Raw genomic sequence first — 14,971 nt, forward strand, 5'->3', positions numbered from 1 at the left:
CGGCCCCTCCGGCACAATGTGACCCGCAACACTAATGCGCCCAAGTATCTGAAATGTAGGCCTCTAGCTAGTGAGGAACTGGGGGCTTGCACGATGCTGAGTGCCAATGTGGATTGAGCTGCTGAGGGTCTCAGACAGGTCCAGTAAGGATGACTCAAGGAAGGAAAGGGAGCTCTACCAATACTGCAGCTCACGTGTCTGCAGATTAAAGGGGTGATTCAGTGTTTGTAACAAGAGATAGTATCTTTCCCCTCTGTAAATCGTGGAAGGGCTGTGATTAAAGTATTGTTAGTAAGATGCTGTTCTTTCCTCTTGGCAGGAAGGCCACGGAGATGTGGTATTGGAGAAGGGAGTGAAACATGCAGAAAAACCCACACAGAATTAGCTTTGCTTAGAGGGACACTTTCCCTTTTTAATTCAAGGTTTTAGAAGCTGTTTCACATGCTCCCTCAGTTCTGGGGGAAGTTGAGTGGTGCTCATATTCTTGACATTCAGGATTATCTCATGCGCTTGCTGGAAGAGCTCCTTCCCCACAGCTTCCTCCACCCGGCTGCGCCACTCCACCAGCTTGGGCCTGTTCTCAAAGATGTCACAGCCACATCCTACAGGCTGTAAAGATAAGCAAAAACACAGTAGCACAACTTCCATGCAAACAGCCCAAACCAGAATCCATTTAGAGCAGGGGCCACCAACCTATGGCACATGTGCCAAACACGGCACGCGAGCTGATTTTGAGTGGCATGCTGCCTGCCCGGTGAGAGGAGGAGGAGGAGGGGCCGGAAAGCACCACGCTGGGGGGAGAAGCAGGAGAGGAGGGAAGCTTGGCTGCCATAGGACCAAGCTTCTGCCTCCTGCCCCCACAGGGGAGAGCGGTGTGGGGGGTCCCGACCCCACTTAGCCCCCCCTGCCCACCGCTCTCCCCTGCAGGGGCAGAAGCTTGGTCCTGCGGCAGCCAAGCTTCCCCCCTCCCCCACCTCTTCCCCCAGCGTGGTGCGTTCCGGCCCCTCCTCCTCCCCCTCCCTCTCCCTCTCCCTGCCCACGATGGCCCTTGCGAGGGGGAGCGGAGCAGAGCCGAGCGCAGCGTGCTCGCTGCTCAGTAGAGCAGGCAGAGAGAGATAGGGACGGGCCTTGGGGAAGGGGGTGGAACAGGGCATATCCGTCCCAGCCCCCTGCCACGAGCCGCTCAGGGCAGGGGGCTGGGAGCATCCCCACGAGCCAAGCACCCCAGCCTTCTGCCCTGCACCTCCACACCCCCCCAACACCCAGCCTTCTGCCCTGCACCCCCCCCACACCCCAGCCCTCTGCCCTGACCTCCCCCCAACACCCAGGCTTCTGCCTGCACCTCCCCCCACCCCCTGCCCTGACCTCCCCCCAACACCCAGCCTTCTGCCCTGCACCCCCATACCCACCAGCCTTCTGCCCTGACCCCTGAATGCCCCCACACCTCTGGCCTTCTGCCTTGAACCCCCCACATCCCCACTGCCCTCTGCCCTGACCTCTGACCCCCCCCCCCAGGTCTGGGGTCCCAGCTGCCGGCTCCTTGCCAGCTGGCATCCCGGCCACAGGCCTAGGTGAACAGAACCCCAGGCTGGAAGTGGGCTGAGCAGGCTGGTGGTGTAAGATTAGCATTTTAATTTAATTTTAAATGAAGCTTCTTAAACATTTTGAAAACCTTGTTTACTTTACATACAACAATAGTTTAGTTATATAATATAGACTTAGAGAGAGAGACCTTCTAAAAAACGTTAACATGTATTACCGGCACGCGAAACCTTAAATTAAAGTGAATAAATGAAGACTCGGCACACCACTTCTGAAAGGTTACCTACCCCTGATTTAGAGGGATGAGACCAAAAAGCCATTTGGAATTCAAAATGAATCTCAGGTGGATGTAGTGGGGCAGCTGCCCCACTCCCTCAGAGTATGGGCTGTGGCAGGCCAGTGGGCCTGCACAGACGCGCAGCCAATGGGAGAAGGGCTTACTGGGAGTCAATCAGGGCCCAGGTTGGAGACAGCCAATCAGGGTCAGGCTCAGCCCTATAAAAAGGCTGCTCAGGCAGAGAGCAGTCTGTCCCAGGCCTTTGACAGGGGAAGGTCTGTCTCCAGAGCAGGGCGACTAGCACCATGGACAGCACAGTGCTGGCCAGGCTCAGGGAGCAAAAGAGAGCTCTAGCCTGAGGCCTGCCAGGCTGCAGGCCCTGAAGGGAAGGGCCTAGCGGGTGCAAGGGGCCATAGGGGAAGCGGCCTAGGAAAGTGGGCAGATGGAGGGGAGAGAAGGAGGACAGCGAGGCTGCTGCCAGAGGGTCCCTGGGCCAGGACCCAGAGTAGAGGGTGGGCCTGGGTACGCCCCCCTTGCAGTACACCCAGCCATTGGCCATAGGGAACGGCCATTATAGACCACGCCAGATCCTTGACAGGAGGGATTAGACTTTGGGATGTGTGGTTGACCACGGTGGCTGAACATAGAGACTGCTGATTGACTTCCCCCCCCATCCCCGGAAGGGTGTGTGGAAGGACTAAGGGGCACTGCCAGAGGGCAGTGGTCCTGAAGAGGACGCCACAAGTTGGTGAACGACATGGGTTCAGAAGCCAACCGAGGGCAAGACAACGGGCGGGATACCATCGAGAGGGGATGCTCCACTGGACTGAGCTAATTCCCGGAGTAACCAGTAGGAGGCACCGCGGTGGTGAGTCCCAACCTTGTTACATTGGAAGACTTGAGATTTTGGGGCCTGGTTTCAGCTCATTTCAAGTTCTCCATTTCTAGGAGACTAGAGTAGTATCTGAGGTCCCCTGTGACAGCTACATGGGGACACAGAGGGATGGTAATGTGGTCTTCCCCTTCTGCCCCCTACCCAAACGTTAAAACGAAAGGCATTCTTGAGTTTTCATTGAAAACACTTCATTTTTGGGGTTTAAAAATCTCTCTGCAGAGTTTGCAACCCCAAAATTAGTCATGCTAACACATGAAAGCCAGAATGTGAAGAGACTAGTATTTCACTCCGCTGGGCAACAAAAATAGACAAGACAAACCAACAGCACAAGTGTCAATAAGTATGTTACAAACATTCTCTCAAGAGATAATCAATTTTATAATGGAAAAGTAAAGTAGATCCAATTAAAAGGAGACTCCTGCAATACAAAAACAGGTACTTCATTCTTAAGGATACATACAATGGTATGAATGTGTTTAGGGATACAGAGGAAGCCCTCGCTCTAATATCTAGACATGTTTTCTTTCTCAGTTTAGACTGTATGCTCAGCACTTGAAGGAAAAAACAAACAAAAATCCCCCCACAATTCTGACCCCCAGACTTTTCCCTGTGGAATTCCCAGTCTGAGGAAGGGAAACCATGCATTTCTCAATCAGTTTAAAACATAGGTAGTTTTTCCACCGTACTGAGCATCTCCAGTTATTCACCCTAGAATAAGTTTTAGTAACTTAGGACCTTTCAGCTAGTCTACTGATTTCCATTTATTTCTGCCAGAGGACCAGTAATCAGAGCAGGGTTGAAGTTCTTTGTTCAAAATATTTTTCATTTCCACAGGAAGTGTTGCTTCAACTCTTTCAGTTTTATCCAAAAAGTTTTAAAGACAAACTGAGAACTCTTATATGAGGTATTTTTGCAGGACCTGAAAGCCATGTGTCAGCCCACTCTCCCAGCAACCCAACTTGCTTTGTCTGAAGTCTGGTTGGCAACTGGAACCAGTAGGACCAACACTCACCTGCATGAGCTCCACAATGGCCACCAGGTCTGCCAGGGAGATCTCGTTGCCCACAATGAAGGGCTTGTCCTGCAGGAACTTCTCCTCAAACTGCTTCAGAGCAGAATTCAGTTCCTCGACAGCCTCCTCTAGCTTCTCTGGAGAAAATGGCTGTCCTACAACAAGAGGCACCAGTACCTACAAGGGAGAGGAAAATGCAGCTCTTACATGTTACCTGCCAATTTTTAGTCCATCCACCATGCAGCCATGGCACCCTGAACCACTCTAAGTATCCCTCATGAGTTTATTATGGAGTGGGCTTAGTTAACGGATACTGGAAACCCCCTCTACCAGGCTGGCTAGCATTACAACCCGTTGCATCATACTCCTCCAAACCAGGCAGTCTTTTCAGATTCTCCTCTTTGGAGACATTTGCCTTTAAAAAACATTTCACACCAACTGTGATTGCAGCTCCTTGTTTCAACAAGAGAGGGCTTGTCTCTGTAGACACAGTCAGACAAAGTCAGATGTCTAGTCAGTCAGAAAGCAGGAGGAAAGTGGTCAGTGTGTGGCACCATCTCATCCTTGCCATGCTGGATCAGTTACATTTATTTACTACTCTGGACTGAGTACAGTAGAGACAATGTTCCCGCAGATTCAATCTTGGGAAGAATTAGGACTAGAATGTAAAGGAATCTTTCAGCAGGAGTAAGTGGGGTCATTAAAATCCATCAGGCAGGGTGCTGGCTCACCAGGGACGCCATTGCAACTCAAGTTCCAGTTTGATTTCCAAATATCAGCTGGCCTGGGTCTTTGGCTAGTGAGGCACAACATCCAGAAACAGTCCCAGTCATCCATACAAGAAACTCCAAGCAAACAGCATGTCTGGCATTTTCTAACTTCTGAGTGCTGGACTTCGCAACCTCAGTGCTCTTTTAATGTGGTTTTGGGATGTAATAGAGATCTACACTACACTAGCAAGGTACCAGCTCAGCAAGATAGGTCATTCTGAGTATGCCCCTCCCCACCCAATCCCTTGCCCCACACATACTTTATAGGAAATAGGGATGCTATGGAGAGGGGAGGTTGAATGCCTTGTATGTGCTACAGCACTAGCAGGTGCTAGCAGTCAGTTCTCATGTTATCTAATATCTTTACCTTGGTTATGAAAATTTTGCACCCTTTCTCCCGAATGGTAGTGTGCTGCCAGGACAAGTACTCATCAACCCGGGCCCGTTTCTGCAGGTCTGAAGGGTACCAGTGATCAGGGGTGTTGAATTTTCGGCTCAGATAGAGAAGGATCGCAATGCTGCCCAGATAGTAACAGGGAACAATGGGCAGGTGAATTAAGAGGAGTTGGAAGTTATTGTCTCCTCCCCCCCCCCCCCCCCCCCACAATTTCCCAGAATACTCTTACTACCACTAGCTAGGTCAGTGAGTTAATACTGACAGACCCAAGAATCTCCCCTTAGTCCCTAATAACCAGTCATGTTCTGTAACATGAGTGTTACAACTCAGACTTCTCTTCCTGCCCCCCTCTCCCGCTCTAGAAATGCATATACCATAGCAACATCTACTTCCTAGCACTGCTTGAAGTCTTGGGTATTTTTCACAAACTAAATGGTGAGAAAGTGAACATTTTTTGTTTTTTTTTTTAAATTAAAGTTTTGCTTTTCAAGATGAATTCATTTTGAGTTGTTTTGGTGAAATGAATGTTTTAGTTTTGAAAAAAGCATTTGGAGTTTCTGCATTCCAATTCCAGCCACTTTCCTGCGGGGGGAAGGAGAGAGAGAAAGTGGGAAAAAAAAATCCACTCTCACTTTTGCTTCCCCACCTTCCTCCAGAAAAAGTGAGAAGAACTGGACTTCCCCTTGTCCTTCCTCCATGCACACTTTTTTTAAACTGCCCTGTGATACTTTATCTAGCTTGCGGGGCGGTGGCCAAAGGAGATCAGCCATTCAACCCCACTACCGCCTGTATTTCCAGTTGCAACTTGAACCACTAGAATAATTTATACAATTTACACTGGACCATATACCCATGATGGGAAAGCTTTACATTACCAGACTTGTAGACATCCTCAAGCTAGCCCCTCCTCCACATACAGTCAGCAACTCACCAGGTCCATGGAACTTTGCAAGTACTGAACCTACAGGCAGCTTAGCTGCCACATCACCTGATGCAAGTGGCTGGGCTGGACCAATGTTTATCCTCATCTCCTGGTCTTCAAAGATGGATACACAATTGTAGCAAGGCATAAAGGACAGAAGGAACAGGGAAATATAGGACTGGAAGATGCATAGATGAGTGGGGCTGATAAATAGGGAGAGAAGAGAAAGGATATGAATGCAGAAAAGACACAAACAACAACGTATAAGAGACAGATAAGCCAAGGCATGGAAAGAGAAGAGATGAGCAAGTAATAAGGTGGAACTCTGAGCAGGGGACATAGCAGGCAGATGTTAAATGTTGTGGTGATAGACAGTGTATCAGAGGGCTGCATTTGTTTAAGCCTTACCTCTCTGCTAAGGTGAAGGCTCCATCCTTTAACGCTGGTACTTTCTTCAGCACATTCACCTTGCCAAACTCTTCACTAAGGTGATGTCCTAAAAAGATTTAGGAGGAGATAAAGGAGGTGGTGGCATGCAAGGAAGATTCAGAGACTAGAGGGAAACAACCCAGCAAAGTTTAAATTTAGCACCCAAATCAAGCTACATTCTTCACCCAATAGTGAGGATCAGCAGAGTCCATGGGAATATTTGACCATGACATCCTAACTTTGACCACATAAGGAAATGTCCTGTTTATTTTCCTAAAAGAGCAAGTGGGCAACAGAGCTCCATAACAGATATAGATTTATCCTGATGCTATCTTCCCTGTTCATCAGCTCAGCATTCCTGTCTCCCTCCTGTTCATTGTCTGCATGTTCAGTGTTCTGACATTTGTTAATAGGCGTGTAAGGCTCAATTTATGCTGGTAAGCTGGTCAGCTCACATCTGCTTCATAGACCTTGTTTTAATATCAGATTGCTGCTGCTAGAGTGTCCCAAGACCCTTATCAGGATCCCTGTGCGAGGCACTTTACATAGGCAGCGTGAGAGCCCCAGAGGGCTTGCAGTCTAATTTTAAGATGAGAAATAACAAATGGGTGTAACTGTAAGAGGGAAGCAGGACAAGGGTAACAATGATAAAGTGACAGTTCTATAGGCATAACTGGAGCCAGTGGCGTAGCCAGGTGGAGGGAAGAGGGAGAACTGGGGGGGGGGGGGGGAAGTGCCACCTGCTGTGGCGCTTTTACTGACTGGGCAGCGCTCTGGGTCTTCGGCGGCACCTCATCGGCGGGACCTTCACTCGCTCTGCAGGTCTTCAGCGGCATTTCGGTGATGAAGCTTCAGTGCCAGTGAAGGTCCCAAAGCGAGTGAAGGTCCCGCTGCCGGAGTCCCAGAGGTGAGTAAAATTAAAAAGGTGCCACTTGTGCTCGGTGGGGGAGCGGCCGCTCCACCCCCCCCCCCCCCCAGCTACGCTACTGACTGGAGCATAGCTCAATTCAGATGCAGTTAGCTTTTCCGGCCCTATTAGAGTGAGACAGGATTTCAATCATGCTTTTGAAACATGAAAATGCAATATTTTGTAACTGAGTGCTGTGACGCTTTTACCAAACCCCTCAAAGCTGCTGTTGGAGTTCAGGGTATTTTTGGTTAGTTATCTGCATTATAGTTTGTACTCAGACATCCGTTGCTTTCGATTATCAAATGGAACGGCCACCATTAGTTTATTGCAGGAATAACTTGCATCAGGACAGGGAGGGGAGAGAAAGGCATGCTGTCAGGTCTGAGGTAGTTAATAGACATAGGCATGGGTTTGCATTCTCATGACAATTCTTCAGAGCTCCAATACAAGATAGAAGGAAAGGAATGAGCTTTATAGCCTGAAAGGAAAAATATTTAGTTTACCTTAAGTCTGAGTGTTCACATCAGGGCCCAATCCTGAGAACCCTTCCATGCACAAGTAGTGCTTGCCTACCTGGTTAGACTCACTTGAGTGGATGACTTGTGTGTTTGCAAGATTGGGCCCTTTGTTTTCAAGCTCCTCTAACCAACTTGCACAAGTAAACCTCAGAGAGCTAAATGATGCAACTCTCAAGTCTTTTGTACTAACATTCTGGCACCTGATCCCCAGATAATGCAGAACCTTCTGGGAATTGGTTTAGTTTTCTGATACTTGAATAGTCACAAATGAGGCTTGCCATCTTTACACCGTGAAGTGGTTCTATTTGGAACAGCCTCATTCGGCAACCTTCCAAAAAGGATACTAAGATTTTTCCATGTTTCTCTCTCTGCTCACTGCTGTGCTCTAGAAATGCCTGGAGGATTCCAGGCCTAGACTTCACTCAGGCCACACAAGCCTTTCTGTTCTGTCCAGTCCTCATCCTTTGCATCTGTTTCCCTGAAGCCCACAATGTTAGAGAAGTAAGAATGCTTCAGAGGACTAGTTCCAGCCAGCCTCCAGACCTATGGAAATTCATTTCCAAAGCAGCACTTCTGAAATACCAACCATCCTTAGGCTTCAGAATGTGGCTTCCAATGGTTACTGAACTCTGCTTTGCAATTCGTGGTTTTGCTGTCATCACACAGATTAAATGGGTCTGTTTTTAGTTCGATGGGTGGGATTTATGCATGCAGCACCAACACTTAATAGCAGACTGGCTTTTATTTTCTTTTAAAATACAGCTTAGCCTGTATATTGTGTTTTTTTTTTTTTTTTTTTTTAAAGCCAGGGTTTGGTCTTTACATATTAAGCAGCATCTGTTGCGATGAGCTAACATGTAATTGCCACTTTATGAAAGAGCTCTGAGGCATGGGTGTAGTTTTGGGGCGAGTGTTGCGCCCCCCAAACTGCAAGCCTTGGGTAAGCGTGGAATCCCTTCCCCCCGCCCCCCCCAGATGGCCCTATTGGCCTGTTGGAGCTGCCCCCCCCCAGTATAGAAGTCAAACTACACCTATGCTCTGAGGCCTTATTTAAGGTATCACCTAACAATGGTGACTCTTCCAGGGAAGCAGAGCATCCACTTGGGCTGAACTTTGTGCCTTCCTCATGGTGCCTCCCATGCTCAGCAACTTTGTCAGGATTTGAGAGTAGAGCTTGAAGCAAGAGTGCAGATCTGGACTGAAGATTTTAGCACACCCTTCACCTGCTGTCCCATATCCAGCACCGGTCTGTCTGCATGCTGAGGCCACATAGGGGCCCACGGTGTGTCTGTATAAAAGGCTATAATAACCCTGATTTTTGCAACATGAATCCATGCCTATGTCCACACTGGTAGCACTTAGGACCTGAACATAACCAAATGTATTTAACTTACAAGGATTTCCATAGGAATCCAGGAGGTTAGTGCAGTCAGAGATACAATGCACTTTAGAATCCCTGTAGGGGGAGCGAATGTAGCAGTGCTTCTCTGCTGTATTCATAAGCAATGTGTAGGCTTTGGCAAAGCCTAGCGCTGCTACTGTGTAGCATAGAGCATTTGGAGCTTGCGATTTTGTTGAAATCTCCTTCAGTCAGTCCAATGACAACGGAGTCAGTTTCTCAGCCTTTTCAGTAAGTTCATTGGCTTCTCTCCCCCTGCCCCATATTTAGTGGCTCATGGTGGTCAGTACTGAAAAGGCAAGAAGCCCAAACCTGTGTTTGTTTAATAAGATAAATATTCTTTTAAACTGACAACGCTTCCTTCCCCACGGTACCTTGAATATTCTTATTCATCTCCCCCTACCAAAGTCTCTAGAAAGGCGAATGTCAAGCAAGAGCAAGGCAGAGAGAGAGGAGAGAATGTAGCCGAACTCCTCATTATTAGTAGGCTTTATTGCAAACTCAGGCTTCCCCACTGAATGAATGGAAGCAAGCAGGAGACTTCTTGGGGAGAGCACCTGTGCTGTGAAACACTAGAGTTTGCCATAGGCCTAAAGGGGATTCACTTAACGTTTCATTGAAGCAGTTAGATGAAAGCTGGTGGATTTACTGCTGCCAGGCTGCACTGGGTTATATCAGTGAGCACCGGGAAAGGAAAGAGTAACTGCAGAGTGTCTGCTCAAGAAACAGTATTTCTCCTTCCTGCTGTTACTGGAAGAGGGACCTAAAGCAAGAGCTGCAGTGTGTTGCAACAGCAACCCAAGTGAATCTTTAACATGCCTATGACTGCAGTCTCAAGGTCACCCCAGCATACAAAGCCTAAATCTGACATTATGCCTTATTGGCAGCAACGGGAATGAGGGGAGTAGCTCATACGTTAGTAATTACAGACAGTTTCTCTTTTCTGGTTTATTCCAGCCAGGTTTAAACTACATTTTATGTCATCAGCTGGATGGCAAGGGAGCATCCCTGCTGTGTCCACTCACGTTCCCCTCACCAATAGGGCTGCAGCAGGAGCCAGAGAGGTGTAAAATCTCTGCGTAATGTAGAGCAGGAACCAGCACGGGGTCCGAGACACAGCAGCTGCTGCAAGGTCAGCATAGACCCATTAAGGCCACATAACTTTGACAGATTCTTCTGTGTGTGTCATAGCTCAGCAAGATCCCAGATGGGGCTGCCTGAACTCAGCCAAAATGGGCATTTCCTAGGCACAGTAAAACCCCGGGAGTCCTGTTTGCAGAGAAGAGTATCCTATTACATGTCCTCACCTAGTTCACACTTCTCTTGGTGAACTATCGCCTTTGGTACCAAAGACATTTAACAGGCACCGCTTTGACTTCAGGACAGCAGATCTGGCATTCTCTCCAGAACCAGCTGGGGCAGCTCCGGCTACCAGCATGACAACATAGATACTGCCTGGGAGGCAGCTTGTCAAACATGAGCAACTAAATGAGACTCATAAAACCCCCACTGGCGTGTTTATGCCACCCCTCTCTCCCACATGCTATTTTGTTGCTTCAGACTAGCAGTGCATCCCCCACCATCACAGAAAGCATCTTGTGCTCCATAGTAGCAGGGTATGGAAGTACCTCCAGAACTTTAGAGGATGTAGTACTTGGATTACTTTAGACTCCGACTCAGAGCAGAGCTTCCAGCCCCTGCCTCCAGCTAGGAAGGGACTTGTCCTAGAGTGAGCATTTCGTATGTAGTTAGGTGTGCTCGGAGAATGCCCACAGGATCAGCCCCAATAGGCAGGGCAATGCCAGCTTTCACCTGGCATGAGAGAGGCATTCAGGCACCTGCCTGAGGCATCAGTACGTATACCCAGAGGCAGAAACGTAAGGACCTAGGAAACTTTTACAGTAAAAATTTAGGCACTGAGGGATTTGAGACACCTCTAGAATGAGGTAGCAGCTGAGGGGTTTTGATGATCTCCTTGGTGCCTAAACTTTGACCTTAGGTGCCTCAGAAGTGGCAGTTAGGTGCCTAAGTGCGTGAGGCATAGAGGCTGAGGACGCTATGAAAGACCAGTCACAGCAGCAGGCTGGGCAAGTGCTTTCACTTAAATAGGGACGAATGGAGAGATCTCCTTAGCAGGGCCAACATTCTGGTTAATGCCGCTTAACTGAGAGAGGAGTTGCTGTTCTTTGTAGAGGGAATATCCATTGGGGATGAATGGAGCAATTAAGTACATATTAATAAATGAAGGACGAGGGAGAGGAGAGAAAACACAAGTCATAGTGAAAAGTCTAAAATCCCTGCTCCCCTTTCACAGTTTGAAGGCTTTTGAAAGGTAAGCCTGCAAAGGAGGTTTTTAAGAAAAGAGTTGTGCCTTGTTTGTTCTTTATGGTGGATAACAACCCACAAAGGCTCTTTCCCTCCCTTCATTGTTTGAAACATTGTGTCCTGTTTGTTTGTTTTTAAATTCGTAAAGCATCATGAGCGCAAGGCTAGATTACCTCCTGGAAGACTCAAGATGTTTGTTATGAACTTGAGCTGAAGGGCCCAGAGCATTAAGTTTTTAACAAAAAGAGTCAATTTATCCAGAGTGTTAGTCATTGACATTAGATAGGTATTAACAAGAGACAGACATCAACCAATAGCCAAATGTAAAGCAGTTTGAGAAAGGAAGGGGTTTTCATCAATCACTCAGTTTTCACTCTTGTGGTGACTGGAGAGCTAGTGCAGCGTGACATCACAAGCCTTACATCTACTCTACAAAAGATTCCTCATTGCTGACAAGGGATGTTGGCAACATGCACACTTGAACTGGTAAGCAACATGCCTGTTCTTGTAGTTGAACTGAGGACTAAACATGTTCAGCACCATTTCAGAAGTGATTGTTAAACCCTGCAGCACCAGGTCACCCACCAATCCCTCCATGGTCAGTAGTGGGAAATTTTCACAGTGTCAGCAAAGCTACCGAGTTTTGTAGGAAAGGCAAATTAAAACAAAACAAAGAAAAAGTAGAGAAGAGAAAGAGAAATCCCACCTTTCAGGCTCTTTCTACAGTCCCCCTCACCCCCACTCTCTTTAGTAGCTCCAGAATATACTCCCATGGAAGTTCTTCACTGAAGAGTGGTTTTAGAGAGTGGCCTTTCTCAGCTCTCCATATCTGCTGTCTGCATATGTTCAGAGAGTCACAGCTGCTGACTTCAGTGACAAAAATAAGTCCCTAGGTTTTGACTCCAGCTCCCCTATAGCTCAAACACAACTAGAAGGGAGTTCACACATTCCTTAGAGTGCTTATCAGAATTGTCTACCAAGCTCCAGTCAATTACACCCGCCTAAGCATGTTGAAAGGAAGGGGGAGCACACGTGTAACTAACTTGGCTTGCAGACCTCCTATTACAGCTCAGTTCTCTTTCCCCCCACTCCAGGGTTTAGGAAAACAAACCAAACTAACGCCAAAGCCCTGCCTGAGTTTGTAGGCCGAGCATATTTTATTTGAGGCAAGATCCCTTCTCCAAAGGTCACTTTCCAGACTAGAACCACAGTTTAGAGTGGGGGCAGGCAACGGTCTCTGCTGCAAGAGCTAGAAGTTTGCCATGATCACCTAATCGTGGTAGTTTTTTTAATTTCATGGGCCATCCGCATACTCCCCCTTATGACAGGCAGCATTTCCATCCTACAAGAATAGGGGTACATTTGAGCAGAAGGCATAAACATCCCCTTAAAAAAAACAAACTAAGAAGTTGGAGGGGAGCATGTGACACAGCTGGCTTTTACCCAGTGAGATAACTGACACTTCCAAAGAGGGAGTAAAGGCCATAACAGTTTGGTAGAACAAACTTTCTCTTGACTGCAATGGGAGAAATCTGCAGGTGGGGATGGGGCAAGAAAGGCCATGATTCGAGAGCAGAGTAGGCCAGACAGCCCCAGCAGATATTGAGGTAGATAAGAATATTTATAGGTTACTCATTACTACAGCATTTAAACAGCAATTAGTCTTAGTCTCTCTAGTACCTATTTTATGGACTGTGCAAGAATCTACTTCAGGGTCATAAGAGGGAGACAAAACTCAAGACTTTTTTAGTGTTAAAGATGACACATTAGAGCCAAGGTTTAGATCCAGATCAGTAAGTCTGAATTACAGGGAGCTGGAGACCACTCAGCATAGGCAGGACTTTTCAGAAAGCATTTCTGCTCAGTGCTTTGGTGTAGTCATGTCATCATACAGGAGAAACCTACTTAGTGGAGTATGGAAACAGCAGGACTACTGCTAGTAGGAGCCTGCACGTGTGACTGTGAGAGCATGCCCCTGGCCCCATTCCTTCACTTAACAATGCTCATTAACTAGTAATATGCTTAACTGTTGAGAATCAGAGACTGGGTATAACCTTGCACCTCCTAAATGTGAGCCTGACAGTTAAAAACAGCCAAGACTCCACCCCACCAAATGTGCAACTGTTACAACAGTGCCCCAAAGTACAACAGAAAAAAGCTTAAGGAGCTGGGGCTACATTTCTTTCATGTGTCTAGTTTCCTAAATAAGATTTCCACTCTCAACTAGAGGTCAGCAATGAACAAGGCAAAATCCCTGTGTGGGGGGACAGAGCTACATTAGGGTTTATAGCAAGGGAGGTGCCTGGGAATCAGTTACACCTGAGAAGTGGAACATGCTGCACAGTGCCCAGCGCAGATCAGTTCTCCTAAGAGCGAATGTTCTCCCTTAAGAAGTTATTGCCAGGCCCCCCTAGCAAAGTAAAGGGATAACACACGCACAGTCCATTCGCACAGGTAAATGTGCCTTTCACTCACCTTTTAGCAGCTCCACATCCTTGAACTCAAATGGGATGTTGTTTTTTTTGGCAAATATAAAGAGGGCTCGGCAGGGCTGGGAGCGGAGATCCAGAAAAAGCTCTACCACCATTCTGGCAGCTGGGATTCAGTGAGAGAGAAGCCCTACAGCCTAGAGAAGAGCCTCTCACAGCAACTCAGGCTGTAGCAGGTGGCCTAGAGGCAGGACTGAGAATAACTTCTGCATACCTCTGTTAAGAGCCCTTAGTAAGCAACTCAGCCAGTGCGGCTAGTTACTTTGGCCCAATCAGGAGAGACTGCAGGGCTCATTTGGCTGGAAACACTCCAATGCTAATTCCCTAGCCATGGGAACAAAGGTTGATGGATGGGGGAGGCAAAAAGTAGATAAAGATTGACCTGGATTTATGAAATGCCAGGCCATTCCTCTTGTCCTTTTATTAATTTAAACCAGCTCAGTTAACAAAACGGTGGAACTGCAGTAAAGCTATCATGACTGCTGAGTCCTTTCTGACCTCAGCCCATCAGTACTGAGACCGTCAGCAGTTCATGGCAGGGACCATGGGCAGCAGTCTCAAAGTCAGCTATGTGATGTAGGTGCCTAAATCCTATTTTCAGAAGTGACTTAGACACTGACGAGCCTAAGTCTCATTCAGAGTCAACTCTGATTTGCAAATTGGACTTAGGGCCCGTTTGAAAATTTGACCCCTTGCCATATTGTCTTGGGCCTAGCACGGTCAGTGCTTTATAGGATGAGCCCAGTTAATGGGAGAAAACCTTTTAAAACACTGATCCCAGCTTGTATCCTCACTGGAAGGATAGCAAGAGAATTTATATCCTGCTGCTGCACACACAATGTAATCCTACACTGAGTTCGTTGCATGATGGGGGTCTAAATGCTTAACTGCTTTAGTGAAGGAATCTGTCCACACTGAATGAGGCTGAAAAGCTTCTACATGACACTGACCTCTGTAATGTGCTTGGAGATCCAAGGATGAAAAGTGCTATGTGAAAGCTAGGTATTATAACTTTTTTCTATATAGGTTTTTATCCACTAATCAGTTGTATTATGTGGCAGATTTTAAGTGCCAGATTGTAGGTAT

The 14,971-nt window shown here is 47.4% G+C and overlaps 1 protein-coding gene across 1 annotated transcript; it reads right to left on the bottom strand.

Moving 5' to 3' along the window:
- Positions 1-381: 381 nt before the first annotated feature.
- On the bottom strand, positions 382-14,159 carry LOC101935058 (glutathione S-transferase theta-1-like). The gene is made up of 5 exons (XM_005288569.4): positions 13,872-14,159; positions 6,224-6,311; positions 4,864-5,014; positions 3,727-3,903; positions 382-609 (listed from the first exon to the last, which is right to left on the bottom strand). Exons 1-5 carry the CDS (start codon positions 13,981-13,983, stop codon positions 418-420), a joined length of 720 nt encoding a protein of 239 aa, XP_005288626.2. The 5' UTR covers positions 13,984-14,159; the 3' UTR covers positions 382-417.
- Between the last annotated feature and the right edge of the window lie 812 nt (positions 14,160-14,971).

The sequence above is a fragment of the Chrysemys picta genome, chromosome 15 (genome assembly GCF_011386835.1).
Source record: "Chrysemys picta bellii isolate R12L10 chromosome 15, ASM1138683v2, whole genome shotgun sequence".
Lineage (NCBI taxonomy): Eukaryota > Metazoa > Chordata > Testudines > Emydidae > Chrysemys > Chrysemys picta.

Bases quoted from the DNA above. Each gene is read 5' to 3' on its own strand.
- LOC101935058 (XM_005288569.4), bottom strand. From the start codon at position 13,983: ATGGTGGTAGAGCTTTTTCTGGATCTCCGCTCCCAGCCCTGCCGAGCC. The intron at 6,312-13,871 runs GTGAGTGAAAGG...AAATCTTTTTAG, and splicing joins GGATGTGGAGCTGCTAAAAG to GACATCACCTTAGTGAAGAG. The intron at 610-3,726 runs GTGAGTGTTGGT...TTATCTTTACAG, and splicing joins CCATTGTGGAGCTCATGCAG to CCTGTAGGATGTGGCTGTGA.